A 22,539-nucleotide genomic window follows, 5' to 3' on the forward strand; every position below is an offset into this window, starting at 1 on the left:
ATCGTGGTAATTCTTGCACTATTTCAAATGTTTTCATTATTATTAGATTTATTATGGCAATCTGTGACAAATGATATTTGATGTTACTATTGTAATTGTTGTAAGGTGCCGCAAACTGTACCCATATAAAACAGCAAATGTGACTGATAAATGTGTTATGTTCTGACTGCTCCACCAACCAGCGGTTCCCCTCATCTCTCTCCCTCTCCTCGGGCCTCTCTGGTTCCCTGAGACACAATGTGTTGAAATTAGGCCAATTAATAACCCTACCAGAGCCTCCAAGTGTTCAAGTGACAGGAAGAGGCACATGTCTCTCACTTTAAATCAAAAGCTATAAATGACCTAAACTTAGTGAGGAAGGCACGATGAAAGCCGAGATAGGCCAAAAGTTGCCGAACAGTTAGCCAAGTTGTGAATGCAACGGAAAAGTTCTTGAAGGAAATTAAAGGTGCTACTCCAGGGAACACACCAATGATAAGAAAGCAAAACAATCCTATTGCTGATATGAATAAAGTTTTAGTGGTCTGGATAGAAGATCAAACCAGCCACAACATTCTCTTAATGCAAGGCCGGATCCAGAGCCAGACCCCAACTCTCTTCGATTCTAAGAAGGCTGAAGGCGACACTAATGACTCTTTCCTAAAATAGGAACACTGGTAGGAAATGAGAGAAGCAATTAATTCTAGCAGGAGTTGTTTCAAGGGATTTAAGGGAAGAAGCCATTTCAGTAAATAAAAGTGCAAGGTAATGCAGCAAGTGCTGATGTAGAAGCTGCAGCAGGGTATCCAGAAGACCTACCTAAGTCAAGTCATGAAGGGGGCTCCACTATATGAGATTTTCAATGTAGACAAAGCATCCTTCTATTGGATGAAGATGCCATCTAAGACTTTCACTGCTAGAGATACCTGGCTTCAAATACCGGGCTTCAAAGCTTCAAAGGACAGGAGGACTCTCTAGGAGCTGATCCAGCTGGTGACTTTAAGCTGAAGCCAATGCGCACTATTTTTTTTTTTAAATATGTTTTTTAGTGTTTACTTATTTATTTTGAGAGAGAGAGAAAGAAAGAGAGAGAGTGCACAAGTGGAGAAGAGGCAGAGAGAGAGGGAGAGAGACAGAATCCCAAGTAGGCTCAGCACTGTCAGCACAGAGCCAAACGTGGGGCTTGAGCTCATGAACCATGAGATCACGACCTGAGCTGAAATCAAGAGTCAGATACTTCACTGATGAGCCGCCCAGGCACCCTGCTCACTTATCATTCTGAAAGCCCTAGGCCTCTTAAGAATTTTGCTAAACCCACTCTGCTTGTGCTCTAGAAATGGAACCACAAAGCGTGGATTACAGCACATCTGTTCATAACATAATTTACTGAATATTTTAAGCCCACTGTTGAGAATTCCTGCTCAGAAAAAAGATTCTTTTCAAAATATTACTACTCACGGACATTGAGTTACTACTCACTCCACCCAAGAGCCTGGAAGATGTAGAACAAGATTAATGTTGTTTCATGCCTAACACAACACATAAAGATATAGATATATGGTTCCTCTGGTAGACCTGGGCAAAGTCCATTAAAAACCTTCTGGAAAGGATTCACCATTCTAGATGACATTAAGAACATTCATGATTCGTGGTCAAATTGTCAACATGATTTGGAGTTTGGAAGAAGTTGATTCCCACCCTCGTGGATGGCTTGGAGGGGCTCAGGACTTCAGTGAGAGAAGTAACAGCAGGTGTGGTAGAAATAGCAAGAGAACTAGAATGGGAAGTGGAGCCTGAACATGTGAGTGAATGGCTGTAATCATGATAAAACTTTCACGGATGAGGAATTGTTTATGAATGAGCATAGACGGTGGTTTCTTGAGATGAAATCTACTCCTGGTGAAGATGCTGTGAAGACTGTTGAAATGACAGCAAAGGATTGAGAATATGGCATCAACTTACATGATAAAGCAGTGTCAGGATTTGAGAGGATTGATTCCAACATTAAAAGAAGTTCTACTGTGGGTAAAATGCTTGCAAACAGCCTCATATGCTGCAGAAAAATCATTCATGAAAAGAAGATTCAATCAATGTGTCAAACTTCATTGTTGTCTTGTTTTAAGAAATTGCCTCCACAGCTATCACCCTGATCAGTGAGCAGCAGGAAACATCAAAGCAAAACCCCCCACCAGCAAAAAAATTACAACTCACTAAGAGCTCTGATGACGTAGCATCTTTTAGCAATAAAGTGTATTCATTTTTTTAAATGCTTGTTTTTCAGAGAGAGAGAGAGAGAGAGAGAGAGAGAGAGAGAGAAAGAGAGAAAGCGTGGAGGAGGGGCAGAGAGAGAGAGGAACAGAGGATACCAAGAAGGCTCCACGCTACCAGCAGAGGGCCGATGTTGGGTTTGAACTCATAAACCGCAAGATCATGACCTGAGCCGAAGTTGGATGCTCAACCAACTGAACCACCCAGGCGCCCTGACAATAAAGTATATTTAAATAAAGGCATTTGTACTGTTTGTTTTTTAGATATAATGCTATCACACACTTAGCAGAATATTAGTAGAGTGTAAACAGAACTTTTATATGCACTGGGAAACCAACAAAATTCATTTGACTTGCTTTATTGTGGTATTTGCTTTACTGCTGTGGCCTGGAACTAAACCCGCAATATCTTTAACCTATGTATAAAGAAATGTTTATGAATTTTTATAGGGGATTATCTGGTTCTTTAATTCTGAGTCAAAAGGATACATAAAAGCACTTGTTTCCGATATTCTCCTTGTGTGTTCGTGCGTGTGTGTGTGTTTGTGTGTGTGTAAAAGAGAGAGAGACACTAAGACAATGAAACAGAGGCAAAATGATAATATTCAACAAACTTAGATGCATTAAGTAGTTGTACTTTGTTGTGGTTAAACACGGTACTCTGTAGCCAAGCCTGGACTCTACATCTTGAATAAGCTGTCAAGGTTTTCCAAAGAACATGTGCTTCACTCTGTTTTCAGGTATTCAAAAGTTATTTTCCTTTCATTGTCCATCACACATTTATCAAAATCAGGGTGTTTTTTGAGGTTTTCATTGACTTGAATCTTTAGCTGAGTTTTGTTAATAAGTATGTTTCACTGCACTAATGACTTTCTCGTATTATAGACTCAGAAGACAAGTACCTTAGCAGGGGCTGAGAGAAGCAATGAGTTTATCCCAGTTCCATTCAGAGAGGACCCCTTTAAACCAGAAAGTAGAGGAAAAAAGACAGTCTCTTTAGCAAATGGTGCTGGGAGAACTGGACAGCAACATACAGAAGAATGAAACCAGATCACTTACACCATACACAAAAATAAACGTCAAAATGGATGAAAGACCTAAACGTGAGACAGGAAACCATCAAAAACCTAGAGGAAAGAGCAGGCAACAACCTCTTTGACCTCAGCCACAGCAATTCCTTGCTCGACACATCTCCAAAGGCAAGGGAACTAAAAGCAAAACTGAACTACTGGGACCTCATCAAGATTAAAAACTTCTGCACTGCAAAGGAAACAATCAACAAAACTAAAAGGCAACCGACAGAATGAGAAAAGATATTTGCAAATGACCTATCGGATAAAGGGTTAGTATCCAAAATCTATAAAGAACTTACCAAACTCAACACCCGAAAAACAAATAATCCAGTGAAGAAATGGGCAGAAGACATGAATACATACTTTTCCAAAGAAGACATCCAGATGGCCAACAGACACATGAAAAGATATTCAATGTCACTTATCGTCAAGGAAATACAAATCAAAGCCACACTGAGATACCACCTCATGCTGGTCAGAGTGGCTAAAATGAACAACTCAGGAAACTACAGATGCTGGTGAGGATGTGGAGAAATGGGAACCCTCTTGCACTGCTGGTGGGAATGCAAACTGGTGCAGCCACTCTGGAAAACAGTGTGGAGGTTCCTCAAAAAGTTAAAAATAGAACTACCCCTATGACCTGGCAATAGCACTATGAGGAATTTATCCAAGGGATACAGGAGTGCTGATGCATAGGGGCACGTGTACCCCAATGTTTATAGCAGCACTTTCAACAATAGCTAAACTATGGAAAGAGCCTAAATGTCCATCATCAGCTGATGAATGGATAAAGAAGATGTGATTTATATATACGATGGAATACTACTTGGCAATGAGAAAGAATGAAATCATGCCATTTGCAGCAATATGGATGGAACTGGAAGGTATTATGCTGAGTGAAATAAGTCAGTCAGAGAAGGACAGATATATGTTTTCACTCATATGTGGATCTTGAGAAACTTAACAGAAGACCATGGGGGAAGGGAAGGGGAAAAAATAGTTACAAACAGAGAGGGAGGGAGGCAAACCACAAGGGACTCTTAAATACAGAGAAGAAACTGAGGGTGGATGGGGGTAGGGGAGAGGGGAAAACGGGTGATGGCCATTGAGGAGGGCACTTGTTGGGATGAGCACTGGTGTTGTATGTAAGCCAATGTGACAATAAATTATATTTAAAAAAATAAACCAGCAAGTAGAGAGATGACTCTATGCTAGTATTTCTCAGGCCTCCATATCACATTCACCCAGGGGCACTTGCCCAAAATTTATTCTTTCTAAAGCAGAATCTCTGGGTCCAGAATCCTGGAATATGCATTTTAAACAAGCTCCCATGTGATTCTGGTGCAAGCTATAGCTTGTAAACCTCTGTTCTATACTATAAGAAGGGGTTGGCACCCCATCTACATTTATTCCTGCAAAAGGGGTCTGTGTGTACTAAGGGAGAAGGAGATGTGGCTACCTGTGATCCATCAAAGGCCATCCTCTCTCTCATCCTGCAAGACCACTTTGGGGGCAGGAGTGCAGCTGAACTCATCTGGAGGAGTTTTTTAGTGAGTCCGAGCTTCCTACTAGCAGAGAGAACTGCCAGAACTCTGTTGGCTAGACTCTTCAAAATCAAGTAGCCTAAGATAGGGAGGAGACCTATCTCAAAGGACTTGAAGTTAGCTCCTTAATTATCAGTTAATGCTTTACAAAGGATTAGTTAACAGCATTCTGAGAGTAAGGACAGGAGACAGAGAAGGCACCTGAGGACAGAAAGGGACATTAAATAGGGAGGTAGCAGGTGGCCAGGCAGCATCTCTTCTGTCACTCAAAGTCATCTTAGCTGCCAAGGGGCCCCATTTCACCTGGGCTAAAAGAGCATCTGTGCAGATGTGGGGAATGGTTTGCTGCTTGCCTTTGGGCATAACAACCTGGGTTGTTGGGAAGGAGGACCCGCTGGACAAGCGGGACCTCAGTAGCGGGGCTGTGCCAGAGTCATCTCAAGGGCAGGGGTGACAGGTTTTAATCTAGCAGGTAATCTGAGAAATATCCTGCCTGACCCAAAGCCAAATCTTGTTAAAGAAGAGATTCTCAACCACTCTGGAGAGAATACCAAACCTCTGGGTTTTCTAATTCAAATATGGAGCCCCTGTTTTTTGAAACAATAGTTTCTGTCTAATTGCGAACAAGATGGTGTCTCCGAGCAGTTGACAGTCCAAGGAAAGGGCATGACTCGAGGTGAGAGCATGGATTCTGGAGCCACACTGCCTGGGAGTGAATCCTGGCTCTGCCACTTCCTACCTGTGTGAACTGGTGGGAACTATTTCACCTCTCTGTGCCTCAGTTTCATCATCTATAAAAGGGGGATTCAAGCAGTGCTTTCGACATAAGGACTAAGTGGGGTAAGGCCTACAAAGCACTTAGAACTCAGCAAGTCCCTTATGCATATTTGCTATTTTTTTTCCCTTAGTCTCTCTGCCTAGGGTTGCCTCACAACAAATACCAAAAGATGGGTCTCAGAGCTGACGGGGGAAAAGAATCTTGTGTCATCGGTACGGCTGATGTTCTTTCAAGATCAACAGTGGCTCTTTTGATTTCATTACAGTCTTCCCTCCTCCCCCAAACCCTGCGGAGGGCACTGCTGGGCCACGGTCCAGGCATCTTCTGTCGGGGCAGCAGGTTCTCAGGTCCCCTCTGAAGAGCCTTTTAAGGGAACAGGACGTAGGCTGGCAGAAGAACAAACCCCTATTTTGTGTAGTTCAGCTACCAGGGCAAATATAATACCCTCCAAATTATTTACTGGTAAAGCTTCCCAGGGCGAGACTGAAAATAAAATTCTGTTAGAAATCCACTCTAGGGTATGAAATAGAATTATCTCCACCAGGATTAAATCACACTTCCTGAGTCTGACAGAGCGTTTCCAGGGAGAGTGAGTGCCATGCAGCCTTTCAAGCCACATTGTCATTCCTGACTCCTGCCCCCACTGACTGTCAGCCCATTCAGCCTCGCCTGCCAGCTCCTTGCGGCTTGAGTCTTTGAAACAAGGAGCTGGGTCCAAAGACAAAACCGGGGTACTTTTGGTTGGGGGAAATGTTGGCAAGGGGAATTCTGGAGAAGAGCTGGAGCAAGGCACTCACTCACACACCTGACAGACGCGAAGTTTAAATTTGATGTGAATTATAATCAAGTGTGTTAAAACCCACGTTGCAGTTCTAATAGCTTACCACCAGCCAATCACTCTGGGCTTCTCAACCTGTTATGACTTTATTAAGAAATTTCTTCACGAATTCAACAGTTATGGCCTGAGCAGAATGGGAAGCACAGTGTAATGATTACAGTATGGATGCTGCAGTTTCAGACTATTTCGGTTTGAATCCTATCTCAGCCATTTAGTAGTCATCAAACTTTGGGCAAGTCAATTTTTTTCCTTATGCCCCTATTTTCTTAGCCACAGAATGGGGCTAAAAAAAAACCACAAAAAACAAAAAGAAAACGGCAGGTAACTAACTCATAGGGTCGTTCTAAGGATTAAGTGAATTAACATGTATATGGAATTGGAATGATGCCTGGCATTTTTCTTGGCACAGGGGCCTGGGAAGATGAGTGAACCACCAGGGAGTCTATAATCCATAAACACGGTACTGTATTCAGCTCCTATCATGTACTTTGCACAAAATGGGTGCACAGAAAAAGTCTTTGAGGGGTGGGGCGCCTGGGTGGCTCAGTTGGTAAAGTCCTACTCTTGGTTTCGGCTCAGGTCATGATTTCATGGTTTGTGGGATCAAGCCCTGCATAGGGCTCTGTGCCGACAGCACGGAGCCTGCTTGGGATTCTGTCTCTATCCCCCCCTCACTTGCTCACGTATGCGCACGTGACATATTTCTCTCTGTGTCAAAATAAATAAACATTAAAAAAAGTCTCAGGGGGAGCTGGCAGAAATTGCTGATTCACTATTGGATCTCTAGTGGTGCTGGGCAGTTTAGCATCACAAAATACCTCAAACAACAACAACAACAACAACAACAAAGCTTTGTACACTGCTTCTATAAATAAGAACAAAAGCTTTGTAACATGTCATTAGTTAAAAACTATCCACTCCAATACTGAGTGTCTTTAAAAACTATGAAATGAACAGAAAAGTTTTAGTCTTTCAACAGAGGAAATAGTTTTTCACTGCCTTATATAATCACTTCTAAAATTTAAAGCATATGTTCACCACTGATATGCCAATAATGCTCTGCTACGAGGGACCAGAGTACTATGTTCAATCAAGAAAATCCTTTAGACAATATATAGATATAAAAGGTGAGAAGAACATCATGGACTGTTCTAAAGCTATAAAATCATTCCCCTCTCCTTCCCCTTCCACTTTGCAAGAATATTCACTGATCTTTTCTTATTCACAGTTTTTAGATCTTTGTTTTTAAAATCTAAGAGTTCTTGTAGCATCCTATAAAAACAGACTACAAGGAGAGAGCCTGTCGAGGGACTGAATTCTTTCTAACCCAGGCAATTTAAGGCAAAAGAAGAATCCAATTAAAAAAACCCCAGAGATAAAGATACAGTCCACAATACAAATAACATCTAGCAACGTATCTAATGAAGTACTTTTGCTAGATCTGTGTTTGAAAAAAAACAAAACAAAACAAAACTGGGTAGACATAATTATGCAAGAGCGAGGAGAGTTTATAACATCCTCACATTCTCGAAAGCATGTGGCCCCCAAATGTCCCTAACAGAGTGACTTCTTTTTCTGCCTTCCTTTCTCCTCTTCTCTCTTTGCAGTCAGTGCAGGCAATCACTGTGTTATGCCAGACCCTGCAGCTCTGGCTGGGCAGGGGGTTCCTTCTCCAGCTCCCTCCTGGGGGAGTGGTCCACCCCTTTTATTGGCCAACTCCATCTTTCTTTTGGCTCCAACTGTCTTCCTAGGCTGGATTCCCCATTTTAACCTTCTAATCCTGCTGGGAAAGGGCCTCTGGCAGGACTACCATTTGAAATCCTGTAATTTTAAAAAACAGTCTTTTTATCTGATACAACTCTCTTTCCCCCTCTCACCCAAACCCTGCCAATTCTGTTCCTAAACCCTCTTCAATGTGGCCCTGCCCTTGATCTCCACTACCTGAGGTGAGCCTGTCACCTGACTCACTCAGAGCCTCCCACCTGTTTTCCCGGGCTCGCTTCCTCCTGCTCCTCCACTCCACTCTCCAAGTGCTGCTGCATGACTTCTTCCTAAAATACAAACCTGATCGTGTTGTCAGTTATCGTCAACAGACTCCTGCTTTATGTTCCTGCTGAACATAAAGTCCAAATGCCCTGAAAGATCTTTCCCAAAACTCCTTAGCTTCATCATTGTGGTTTCAAGGCTCACCTCAGTTATTTTCTATGGTAAAAGAGAAACACACGAGTATCATTGAAGTTAATATAATAACAATAAATGTGAGGAATCAAGACATATATTTCACAAATAATAATACCTGTTTGTGACTACATATTGTACTTTAGTGACCCTTCAGGTACAACCGGTTTTGTAGTTCTAAAGTAGACTTAATTGTTCTAAATGCTTTCTTTGTCCAAATTAATGAGTTTTTCTAAAACACATAAGCCAGGATTAGAAAAGATTTGGCCAGTGTGTGTATTGGAAATCAAAACTTTAGGACCGGTATTCCCACTTCCTATTTTTTTTTTTTTAACGGGGATGAGGAGGGGAGAAATGACCAAATTAGGGCTCAGAAAGAGAAGAGAGAGAGGGCAACAAAGACGTATCAGATTCCTGAATGACCATTTGTACTTCAGGCTGGTCCTGACCAAAGCAGGACAGTTTACAGGGACTCATATTCTTTGTAAACAGTATCTCATGTCATTCTAGTCCCCACAGCCACAGTAAGAGATAGGTATGATTGTCTGTATTCTACAGGTGAAGAAACACAGCAGCAATATTAATTTTGCTTACTATGGCAATCACTGATTAAGTGTAATGCTTACAATTAAGAGGGAAAACTCACCCCTCCTGTTTCCCTGGATGGGAGAGTAAAGTGCCTTTTTCTCAGCCTTCTCACTCAACCCTTCCCTGGGGAGGAGGACTGCCAGGCTTGCCTGAGCAGTGAGTTTAGGAGAACAGACTAAGAATGCTCAGCCCTGCCAAGCCCATGGGCCTTTCCACTCTCTTCCCGCTAGCCCTTCTTCCACACCCACCCTCTACACTGGCTTGTGTGCTGGGTAGAGAAGAGAGGCAGGCCTGCAGTCTAATTCAGGGGAGAAGATTAGTAAACCTAGGGTGGCTGCACATCAAAGCCACACCCTCCAATCTGGCTTTCATCACTCGATAAAGCTAATATTTTCCTCTCTAGGTCTTATTTCTCAATTGGTTATGAACATAAAAGGGGAAGACAGAGGGCTATTAACTGGCTCCCTAAAAACTAAACAAGGCACATCATAGGTGCTCAATAAGTATCTGTTAAATGAATGAATGAATTTGCCCAAAGCCACAAAGCTAATAAGCAAAAGAACAGAAACTTCAATCTATGTCTGACAGAAAAGCCCATGGTTCCTTAAAATTCCACTTTAGTGCTTCTCATCGAATGTTCTATTTCCACGTTCCAATTCATGCTTCTGCATGGCGGCCAGGAAACTGGAAGCCCTGGCATCCGCTGCCGTAAAAACACATGTATGCCTAACAATTTGGCGGGTAATCCATTCGTCTACAAGAGTGGTTACGGGTGGGTTCAGCATGTCTGCTTGTTCTCAGCTGTATCGTGGGCCACTGCTGAGGGAGCCCTGTAGGTACATGAGATGGACCTAGAAGACACGGAGAAGTAGAGCAGTGTGTGGAACAGACAGGGACGGGAGAGACAGGCAGCCGGGCAAGAAGCAGCAAGTGCAAAAAAGGGGCAGGGCAAGGAACTGGGGACCAAGAGAGAATGAAGGCCCAACAGGGCTCTGGGGGTTTGCGGGAACGGGGAGGAGGCAGGCGAAGGAAGAAGGATCATGAAAATCCCAGCAGAACAAAAGGCCACAGACACAGGAGATAAAACTATGTCCAAACAAAGAACACGAAGGGGAGATGGATACAAGAACAGGAGTAAATCACAGGCTATGAAAATAGCCACAAACTGATTTTCCATTTCATGTCAAGATGATGAAAAGTGAGAGCTAATCTGTGTGCCAGTAGCCTTCAGGAACTAAGAAATAAAACACCCAGGTTGAAAATAGTTTGGGGAGCCAGAAGATGACAAGATTCCTCCTGCAGGCAAAAGTGAAATTAATGACAGCATCCCCTACCCCTTTCCCCTACCTTCCCGTCCCCCTCCAGTCACAAAAGAGTGGGGAGCTGTCTGGCTGGCAACCATGTATGATCTCAGCGGGGACCCTGTTCAGGCTGAGCTAATATAGTTGCTTTTTAAGAGTATCTGGTAGAATTCAGGATTGTGTGTTCACAAACACCATATAAAAACAGGGTCGTCTTTGCCTTCCAAGCAGTTTTTTTTGCTCCGTTTAAAGGCCGGGCTGAGTCTTTTTTTCCCCTGGCTGGAGTGGCACACAAAGAATTCTCTGACACGCTGCACCCACTACAGATGAAAGCGCTTAAGTGTGAGTGAAAGCAACAATGTTTAGAGTGACATTTACTAGCTGCAAACAGTGAAATCAGAGAGCTTCAGTTCTCGGAGATTAAATGTCAGGCTTTAAACATTTAGCAGAGTATTAGCTAAGGAAGTTTTTAAAATTTAGGATTTAGCTTTAGACTGCAAGCAGGACTTGAGACAGAGAAAAGAAAGTCTTCTTAAAGCAAGGAAACAATTGAGCCATAAGCTGAATACGACTATGTATTTTTAACTGAAGGTGAGACAGCCGCAGGGCAGTTACTGAGTTCAGCTCACCAAACCAGTGGTGCTGGCTGTTCTTTACTGTTCCAGATTAGTATGAGGAAGTGGACGTTCCCTGCACTTCACATTTCGGAAGACATAAGCCAAAGGTCTAAAACACGGGAGTTTGTAGGCATATAGTTTTTCCACAGCAGATATGGACTTTACAAGCCCAGGAGTTTTCACATTACTGTTTCAGAATGAATACTTTTTAATGCATCTAAAGAGGTTAGGAAAATAGATCACTTAAAAATATTTTTTTCCAAGGTTAACTTTATTGATGACAAAATTGGCTATAACTGCCAAATAGAACATCTGCTTTTGTGACTAATAAAATCTCAAATTCGACAATAGTAGCAATTCTTTCTTTCTTTCATTCAAAATGGCTGATAAGCAATTTCTCTACGATGCTTATTTTGGGGTGCTGGGCAGACACAAAGCCCATGATAATGGTTAACATTTCAAGCTTTATTTTAAACACTTTATAAGCGTTACATTATCCCCATTTTACAGATAAGAAAACTGGGGCTTCAAGAGATTAACGACTTTGCCCAAGACCACAGGACTGCTAAATCAGGTGGCATTCAAACTCTAGCCACTGTCTCCCAAGCCTGAGCACTTAGCTTCTGCCCCAGGAACTCTCAGTCTGGCAGAGACCACAGGCATGTGGACAAATAAAGTTTAATGCAAGAAAGCCACAACAAGATACAAACAGAGACACAGATTCTGTCTCAGGTCTGAGAGCTGAGGAGACATTGAAGGCAGGTCTTGACAGAGGACGTAGAGTTTTTCTAGGTGAAAAAGGTAACATTGTTTCAGGCATAGGAAGCTACGCTCCCAAAGCATGGAGGGCTTGGCATGTGTGTGGAGGCTCCAGAGTTCACCGTGTATTTGACGGGGCAAGTATGGGAATGGGAAACAAGGAGATTACAAGAGGCCGAGTGGAGACATAGAGGGAGGCTGGAGTGGGGGAAATAGAGGCCACCAGAGTTAGGAAGGGCAGAAGCAAAATGATCTGGCAACTGGCTGGATGTGCACAGGGAGGGAGAGGAATCTATAGTGGCTAGCGTTTTAGACTGCTGCAAAGACTGACAACGATGGAGGTAAGACAGGTTGGGAGTGGGGGTAGAGAAGAGGAAGAGGACACTTCAGTTCAGTTTTAGAAAAGCTGAGTTACAGACACTTGAGGGATACCTGGGTATCTGCTCTACTGCAACTTTACAAACACTGAGCGCCTTTTGTACCAAGTACTAAGGAGGCCACAAGAGAACAAAACTGGGTCTTGCCTTCCCGGAGTTTACGTACCATGTGGTCTTATTCTTAATGGTGGCAATGTGTCGGGCAACTAATGGGATAATTTCTGGTTGTGATGGTAACCTGGGGGTGGTGGTGATACTACTTGTGCTTAGCAGACAAGTGCCACAGATACAGACATTCTGTGATATTTGGGACAAATATCTGGGATATTTGTTTAATAAAACAAAGCACTATCTTATATCCCACTGGATGTCCATATAGGTGATAAGTATTTGAGCTCATACCCTAATCGTCTTTCACATAGAAGGACAAAAAAAATTTTTTTTGCAAGTTTCATATACACATTGAATTTTCCCAACTAGAAGTACCATGAGAATTGAGCAAAGACTATACATTGCTTTGTTTCCCAAGAGCTAGCTGTTCACTATTTAAGAAAATTACATCAAGAATTGGAGGAGTTGAAAAAGTTCTGGAGATGGAGAGCGGTGATAGTTGCACAATAACATGCATGTACTTAATTCCACAGAATTGTCTACTTGAAAATGGTTAAAATGGCCAATTTTATGTTATATATATTTTAAAAGAAAAAAGTTACAAGTTAAGAAAGAGAAAAAAGAATTACACGCAGGCAGCAAACCCACTGTTTTCGAGCTACCGTATGATACATTGCATCGGTCTGCACTGCAGCTGCCCTAATCATGCAGACTCCACATTCTCATCTACCTCCTTGACTGCATCTCCTGGTGTGGTCATGCCTGGAGATACTATAAAACATGTAATGTGATGACAAATTGCTTGCTTTTTATTTCTCCTTTTTATTACAGCTAGGGCATTACATTGCATTTTCGGAATTCTGTGATACAGGAGAGGGTTATATTAACTATGAATTTCAGTTCAGCATAGGAAGGGGCATGTTACGGAATATGTGTTAGGTAAAGGATACATTATGTCAAAAGGTTGAGAACCCTATTGAGAGACAGACATAGGTAAGTGCAACTAAAACACAAGGCAACCACGGAAATACCTCAGAGAGGAAAAAGTATAAAGGGAGAACAAGGGAAAGAGATGTTATTGGCCATGGGGGATCTGGAAAGATCTGTGGAGTAAGGAAAATGTGAGCAGGCACCGACTGATGTCCTCTGTTAGAAGAACTACACAGATGTGGGGCTTGGGACCTGATGCCTCCAATGATGACCATTCCTTTTGGCATGACTTTGATTTTTATCAAGTTCTTTTTGATGTTCTTCCTGTTTCTCCCCTGCAGTGGCCCTTGTTCTGGGAAGTTCTAGTAGGTAGAGAATGATAAATCTCTAGCCCACGTAGTATCTTTTCCAGAATCTAAAAACTGTGGTCTCTTTAATAGTCTCTGGTTAATCTCTTCTTCAAGCTAATCTCCTTACTTCCTCCAACTGTTTCTCTTATAACTTGGTTTCATATTCCCTCGCCATCTGGGTCATTTTCCTCTGAACATGTTCCCATTTGTCAGCGGCCCTTTAAAAGTGTGGTACCTAGCATTAAATGTGGTTTCCAGAGCTGAAATATGGAACTGTATTTCCTAATATCCCAAAAAGGGGGAAATGTTATCGCCCCACACAGTGAGATCAGGATGGAGAAGGGAGCAGGGGAGGACCTATCTTAATCATCACTGTACTGCCAATATTGAAAACTTTTTCTTTTTTGTTTAAGCAAGTTAAATCTGAATTTTTTTTTAAAAAAAATTTATTTAGTTTTGAGAGGCAGAGAGAGACAGAGCATAAGTGGGGAAGGGGCAGAAAGAGAGGGAGACAAGGAATCTGAAGCAGGCTCCAGGCTCTGAGCTGTCAACACAGAGCCCGACGCGGGGCTCGAACTCACAAACTGTGAGATCATGACCCGAGCTGAAGTTGGACGCTTAACTGACTGAGCCACCCAGGTGCCCCTAAACCTGCAACTATAGTTCTGATTTCTGTGTCTTTTATTCATAGTTTTTGTTTTGAGGATTAAATGAAAATGTGGGTCTTATTAAAAGACACTAAGAATTATTTTTTTTTAATGCTTATTTATTTTGAGAGGGAGGGAGGGAGAGTCCGAGTGTGCATGCGCAGGGGAGCGGCAGAGAGAGAGGGAGAGAGAGAATCCCAAGCAGGTTCTGTGATGTCAGTGCTGAGCCTCACACAGGGCTCGATCCCACAAACCATGAGATCATGACCTGAGCCAACATCAAGTCACGTGCCTAACCAACTGAGCCACCCAGGTGCCCCAACACTAACAATTATTTTTATTTGCTGATAGCATGTGCATACTGCCATTGTATAGTAATTTCTTATCTGAAGACTTAACAGATTGGGCCCTGCCCACGTCCCAAGTCAATCTAACCAAGACTGGCAGGTACACCACCTTTTCTAGGGGGTTGGTCCATAAAGTGGAGTTAGTATTTCTGCCTTAAGGATGGATCTAATGTGTGTGTGGAACGCCCCTGAATTCCTGTGTGTCCAGTGAACCTCTGCTTGAGCCCCACCATATGGATAATTTCACCTAGGCTCCTGATTTTTTCATCTCATTTTGGTCTGAGACTGAAACCCTGCAGTAACCTCACTGGCTCCTGACAACAGGCTGTCCCTGGGGCTGAAACAGTCCCAGTTCATCTCCCCATTCTGATGCTACAGACACTTGAACCACAGTGACACCATCCAGTGGTCTGAAACTTTGGAAGCCACAGAGAACCTCTACAAAGACATCACTGAGGCATAAATACTAGCTTGCTATGCACCATGAATTCAATGCCCTCGAATGACTGACCAAGGAATAGGGGACAGATTAGCCTCAGAAGTCTAAGCACTCTATGTCACTTCTACTGGCCACCCAAGTTCCAACATGCTTTTGCAGCTGAACAAGACCAGCTTGAAGGTAAACCAGGAGAGCAGGGATATCTGTCTGTTAGCTGATGTATCCCACCCCCTTAGAACAGTGCTTAGCACGTAACAGATGCTTAGATATGGCAGACATCTATCTTTGTTTTGCCCAGCATTCCTTTTTTTGAGGACTGCTTTTTCCCTACTCCACATTATTCTGATGGGGCTCCCAATCACAAGACTGAACAAGCTAGGAAATCATGTCATAAATCTGGAGCTCACTAATCTCCATGTCCCTAGTCCCTAGATTCCCTGCAGTTAAGCAGATATCTGCACTCCTTACTTCTGGAGAATCTGAGTCATGATGTCAAGAGGGCTGATGAATGTAGGTGGGTACATTCTGCAAGTACATCATTCAGAGACTAAACTTTATATGAATGTTCATCATGAAACCCAAGCCAACAAGGTAATACCAATACCAGAATTTATCTTATTCACATTCAAATAAATTGGAGATAAAACGTTTTCAAAGTTCTGATAGATGGAATACAGTTTTTATAATGTCAGCTTTACTGTTTCCTCAGAAAAAATTTTAATCTGTGAAATATGAAAAAAATAGATATTGGATTAAAATAATCCAACAAATTGGGGGGGGGCAGGAAAAGTTATGGTTTGCTTAAGGCTTGTTAAAAACTGTGGTAAAAATATATAACCTAAAATTTACCCTCTTACCCATTTTTAAGTGCACAGTTCATTGGTGTTAAGTATATTTACAATGCTGTGCAACTATCACCACTAACTACCTCCAGAACTTTTTTATCATACCAAACGAAAACTCTGTCAAAAATTCACCTTTCCGCCGCTCTTCCCAGCTCCAGGTAACTGCTATTCTTTCTGTCTCTATGAATTTGCCTATTCTAGGCAAATTAACTAGAATTATGACTGCATTACATTAGAATTATAAGTTATACAATATTTTCTCCTTTTGTCTGGCTTATGTCATTTAGCACACATTTTCAAGGTTTATCGACATTGTGGCATGTATTAGAATTTCATTCCTCTTTAGGGCTAAATAATACTCCATTATTTGTATATACCACATTTTATTATCCACTTATCTGTTGACAGACACTTGGGTTGTTTTCATCTTTTGGCTATTGTGCTATGAACACTGGGGTACAAGTATCTGGTTGAGTCCCTGCTTTCAATGATCCTGGGTATACCTAGAAGTGAAATTGGGTGGATCATGCAGTAATTCTATGCTTAACATTTTGAGGAACCTGTATAAAGCTTTTCAAAATGACTTATGAAGTAAAAATTTATTAACTTAGGAACTATATAAGCAATAAGTTATTCTTCACCTAATAATTCACGTATCATTACTGGAGACAGAAAGAGTGCTGTATTAAATAGAACAGAAGATGCATCATTTCCTTGTAGTAAAAGAAGGAACAGGAATTTCCAAGTAGCTACAAGTCCCCACAAAAGTAAGAAGTCACAATAACTGCAACTTGCTAAAATGTAAACACCAGGATCTTTACACACATGAAATATAGTCTTAATAAAACTTAAAACTTTTTTCCTAAATTGTGTAAGAATAAATCCCAGGATGTGATCACACAACTGGTCTCTTTTGTATGCAAAATAATCGATCAGTACCTATCTAAAGTGCAAAGGTTATGAAAGATAATGAAAGACTGAAGAAAGCAGGGAACTAAGGAGCTCTGATATTGGATCTGGAACAGAAAAAGGACAATGGTGAAAAAACTAGTAAAATCCAAATAAAGACTGTTAGCTAACAGTACTATATACCAGTGTTAATATCGTCATTGTGATAACTATACTATGGTTACATAAGGTGCTAACCCTAGTGGAAGCTGGATGAATGATATATAGGAATTCTCTACCATTTCTGCAACTTTTGTGTGCATTTTAAGTGATTCCAAAATAAACGCTAAAAATAATTATAATCTCTGGACTTCAGTGGGCACCTGCAATTGTTAAGCCAAATAATCAGAAATAGCAATAATAAATTTGAAGTTGTAAGTCTCTTCCTTGAAAAGAGGCTTCAACATTCACGAAGAGGAGAAAAGACAGTAATTTTATAGTTAGTGCCTCCCATAACCAATTTTCTCTTGCACCCTATTGCCATCTTGGCCTTACATTTCTTCCTTCTAGATCCATCCTCCCAACCCTTTTAACTCAGACTTTATAGAAGAAGGCTCTCCCAACATTTATATCTTCTTTAAAAAAATTTTTTTAACGTTTATTTATTATTGAGAGACAGAGACAGGGCATAAGCATGGGGGGGGGGCAGAGAGAGAGGAGGAGACACAGAATCTGAAACAGGCTCCAGGCTCTGAGCTGTCGGCACAGAGCCTGATGCGGGGCTCAAACCCACAAACCGCAAGATCATGACCTGAGCCGAAGTCAGATGCTTAACTGACTGAGCCACCCAGGCACCCCGAACATTTATATCTTCTTAACCATCCCTTTCAACTGTTGCCAAATCAATGTTTACAGTCCAGATTGTTCTCTGAGCTTTTACAGTACACCCACTGGCCTACTGGACATCCCCACTTCCAAAGGCCGCTGTAATTCAGCATGTATCTAAAGCTAATTCTTCATTTCACTCACTTACCCAAGTCAGAAATGTAGGACTCAGCTTAGACTTGTCCTCAATCCTCCCCATCCCTACTCCTATGAGCAGACAGACCATCCTACCATGGTCTATACTGTAGTATGACATTCAATATCTTCCATTCGCTAAAGTATAAAGTTGAAATCCAGCCATCTTTATCATTGATAGACACAGTGAATTTGTACCCAAAAAAGCCAAAAGAGATTGTAGAAAGCAGTACTTATAAACTCAGAACATTTTCAATGTTGAAAACACATTTTTTTTTTCTTGAAGGAGAAAGTACTTGCTTTGAAAGCACATATGCCAGAATTGGAATGATACAGAGATTAGCATGGCCCTTGTGTAAGGGTGACATGCAAATTTATGAAGTACACTTTTTTTTTTAATAAAAGAGAGAGCGAGCGCAAGTGATAGAGAGAGAGAGAGAGAGAGAGAGAGAGAGAGAGACTCTTAAGCAGGCTCCACACTCAGAGCAGAGCCCAATGTGGGGCTCGATCCCATGACCCTGAGATCATGATCTGAGCCGAAATCAAGAGTTGGACACTTAACTGAGACACCCAGATGTCCCTGAAGTATACCATATTTTAAAGAAATTATACTAATTTTCCACAATCTCTGTCAGAGGACAGAAATAGAAGGAATACTTCCTAACTTATTCTAGGACACCATAATTACCCTAATACTAAAACCAGACTACAACATTACAGGAAAAGAAAACTACAGACCAGTATCTCTCATGAAGATAGATGCAAAAATCCTCAATAAAAATATTAGCAAATCAAATCCAACAATGTCTAAAAATAATCATATACCATAATCGAGTGGGATTTATCCCATGTATGTAAGGTGGTTTCAACATTCGAAAATCAACTGATGTAATGTATCACATCAACAGGCTAAAGAAGAAATATCACATGATAATATCAATAGATGGAGAAAAAGCATTTGACAAAATCCAATACCCATTTGTGATAAAAGCTCTTAGTAAAGTAGGAAGAGATGAAAACTTCCTCAATTTGATAAAGAATATTTCTAGAAAACCTACAGCTAACATACTTAATGGTGAGAAGCTTTCCCACTAAGACTAGGAACAAAGCAGGGATGTCCCCTTTCATCACTCTATTTCAACATTGTACTAGAAGTCCTAGCCAACGTAATAAGATAAAGAAATAAAAGATGTACTGATTAAGAAGGAAGGAATAAAATTGTCTTTGTTTGTAGATGGCATGATCATCTATGTAGAATATCTGAAAGAACTGACCAAAAAATTCCCAGAGTAAGTGATTATAGCAAGGTTATAGAATGTAAGGTTAATACATAAAAAGTTAATCACTTTCCTACTAAACACTGACTTTAGAAGTTAAAAACATATTACCATTTACATTAGCACCCTAAACAATGAAATACTTAGGTAAAAATCTAACAAAATATGTTCAGATCTGTCTATATGAAGAAAACTATGAAACTCAGATGAAAAAAATCAAAGAACTAAATAAATAGAGAGATACTCTACGTTTGTGTATAGGAAAACTCAATATTGTCAAGATGTCAGTTCTTCTCAATTTGATCTACAGATTCAAAGTAATCCCACTCAAAATCTCAGCAAGTTATCTTATGGATTTCAACAAACTGATTTTAAAGTTTGAATAGAGAGGCAAAAGACAGAGACTAGCCAACACAACACTGAAGAAGAACAAAGTTGGAGGACTAACACTATTCAACTGCAAGACTAACTATAAAGCTACACAATCAAGACAGTGTGGTATTGGTGAAAGAAGAGCTACATAGATTAAAAGAATAGAACAGAGAGGGGTGCCTGGGTGGCTCAGTCAGTTGGGCAGCCAACTTCAGCTCAGGTCATGATCTCATGGTTCGTGGGTTCGAGCTCCACGTTGGGCTCTGTGCTGACAGCTCAGAGCCTGGAGCCTGCTTCGGATTCTGTGTCTCCCTCTCTCTGACCCTCCCCCGCTAACGCTCTGTGTGTGTGTCTCTCTCTCTAAAAAATAAACATAAAAAAAAAAAAAGAATAGAACAGAGAGCCAGAATACGATTAATTGACATTTGACAAAAGAGCAAAGGCAACACAATGGAGCAAAGACAGCCTTTTCAACAACTGGATATCCACGTGCAAAAAAGAACTTCGACACAGACCCTACACCTTTCACAAAAACTAACTCAAAATGTATTACAGACCTAAATGTAAAATGCAAAACTATGAAATTCCTAGAAGATAACATAGGAGAAAATCTAGATGACCTTGTTTTCAGAGATAACACCAAAGGCATGATCCATGAGAAAAATAATTGATATGCTGGCCTTCAATAAAATAAAAAATTTCTCTCCTTCAAAAGACATTGTCAAGAGAATGAAAGAACAAGCCACAGACTGGGAGAAAATATTTATAAAGATGCGTCTAGTAAAGGACTGGTACCCAAAATATACCAAAAAAAAAAAAAAGTTTTAAAACTTAACAGTAAGAAAATGAGCAACCCAATTAAGAAATGGACCAAAGATCTTAACAGGTACTTCATCAAAGAAGATAGACAGATGGCAAACCAGCATATGACAAGATGCTCCACATCATATGTCATTATGGAAATGCAAACTAAAACAACAAAATACCCATAAGAATGGGTACACACCCATAAGAAGTATAAATAAGCAGAGCACAAAAGATGTTTAAGGCAGTAAAACTATCTTGTATGAAATTGCAATGCTAAATACATGCCATTATACATTTGTCAACACCTACAGAATATACAACACCAAGAGTGAAAGATAGTGTTAACTATGGACTGTGGGTGATAATGATGTGCCAGTGTAGGTTCATCGGTTGTAATAAATGTACCACTCTGGTGCGGGATGCTGACAATGGAAGAGGCTATGCGTATACAGTGGCAGAGGGCATATGGGAAATTTCTGTGCCTCCTGCTGAATTTTTCTGTAAACTTAAAATTTCTCTAAAAAATAAATTTAAAAAGTGAGAGAAACAAACGAGTATACTAACACTTCTATTAGCCATGTGATTATCTATTTGTGTATTATGGATTAGAAAATACCACAAGGATGAGTTAGTTCTTTTTGCTATTCCTAAGTTCTACAAAGAAAAGAAATTTATTGTTGACTGGAAGGCAAAAAAAAATATCAGAATATCATTCCACATTTAGTGAAAGGTTGTACAAATTTGGAAGATAGAATTCCAATTCCAACCAGGCCTAGCAGAAATAAAAACAAGCAAAGTTCTTCATTGTATAAACAATGAAATTGAATAAAGTCAGAGGAATTGTTCTGACCATATATTTAGAATACTTTGTGTTGATCTGGCCACACTATGATCAGAAAGCCAACTCAGAAAAGAATGAGGGATGGTGGGGGCATCTGAATTAGCCTAGAAACCTAAATACCCTAATTACTTCCATATAAAACAGGATTAAGATTCTTTACCATTCCTTATTATTGAAATTCACAAACTAAATTTGACTATTGCTTCAGTCGTCACTTTTAATGAGTCAAAGTGATAGAAAGTAAAAATAATGAAAACATTTAACCAAACTTCATTTAATTATTGTTTTATCATATGAACTTTCATGTAAACATGATTTAGATCTTTTGGTGAATGTCACTGTAATCCCAAATCTCTAGTTTAGGGAATTAATAACATCCAACTCAATCAGAAGTGGAGTTGGAACTAAACTTTTATGAACTATCTTACAGTCATTTTCTCTTATTAGAGTAAGCTACCATGTTGTTGTAGTAGAGCTCAGTAAGGTTTTGCTGCTCATTAAGTTAATAATTAGTTCTCCATATTGGTTACTAAGACATACAAATGCCAGATATGGTGGTCCCCAAGGGTGTGTTAGTAGAGTTAGGGAAAGTTCTGAGGTACCTCTAATCAGACAATATTCTACAAGTTAGTCACATACCACATCTTCACATACTGGCTTCCCCTCTTGAGAACATCTATGCTTCAGAGCCAACTGGGCCTGTTCCAAATAGCCCTGCTTTGGTGGACTTTCCTAGTACATCATTTTAGAATCAAGAATCAAAGACTCTTAAAGCTGGGAGGAAACTTATTTATTTATTTTTTTTAACGTTTATTTATTTTTGAGACAGAGAGACAGAGCATGAACGGGGTAGGGTCAGAGAGAGAGGGAGACACAGAATCTGAAACAGGCTCCAGGCTCTGAGCAGTCAGCACAGAGCCCTACGCGGGGCTCGAACTCACGGACCGCGAGATCATGACCTGAGCTGAAGCCGCTTAACCGACTGAGCCACCCAGGCGCCCCATGCTGGGAGGAAACTTAAAGATCAAAAATGATATCACAGGAAAAAGTATAATCTGGTAAGATGCCGTTCAACCCTTTCTTGTGTCTACCCTGTTGATTAAACAAGAAAACAAAACAAAACAAAACAATCCAGAAGAATCTTCCCCTTTTATTACAGATATCAGGGTTGCTTTATGTGTAAATATAGAATTGTCTCATTTTTCCAGTGCAGGATCAAAAGCAGCCTGTATCGGAACTTGACCAAAACCTATTGTTTATTCACAATTTATCCTAACCCTTCATTTCTTCTGATGGAAGTAATTTTCCTGTGCTTTATAATAAAAACACAGCAACCAGAACCTGGATGTTTACAGTGTTTTGCCAA

At 40.7% G+C, this 22,539-nt stretch overlaps 1 protein-coding gene and 1 non-coding gene across 3 annotated transcripts in view; one reads left to right on the forward strand and one right to left on the reverse strand.

Moving 5' to 3' along the window:
• Positions 1-22,539, reverse strand: part of ALG14 (ALG14 UDP-N-acetylglucosaminyltransferase subunit) — a 101,688-nt gene that overhangs the window by 14,479 nt on the left and 64,670 nt on the right. The window contains exon 4 of one of the 2 annotated variants that reach the window (XM_042997958.1): positions 8,544-8,681. The exons of the other annotated variant lie outside the window; for it this stretch is intronic. Coding sequence (XP_042853892.1) covers positions 8,556-8,681 — 126 coding nt within the window. The 3' untranslated portion in view covers positions 8,544-8,555. The remainder of the gene's footprint in view (positions 1-8,543; positions 8,682-22,539) is intronic. 2 annotated transcript variants of the gene reach the window in all.
• LOC122241667 lies at positions 18,169-18,272 on the forward strand. Its single transcript, XR_006221906.1, has one exon. It is a non-coding gene; the product is annotated as a U6 spliceosomal RNA (small nuclear RNA).

The sequence above is a fragment of the Panthera tigris genome, chromosome C1, assembly GCF_018350195.1.
Source record: "Panthera tigris isolate Pti1 chromosome C1, P.tigris_Pti1_mat1.1, whole genome shotgun sequence".
Classification (NCBI taxonomy): Eukaryota; Metazoa; Chordata; class Mammalia; order Carnivora; family Felidae; genus Panthera; species Panthera tigris.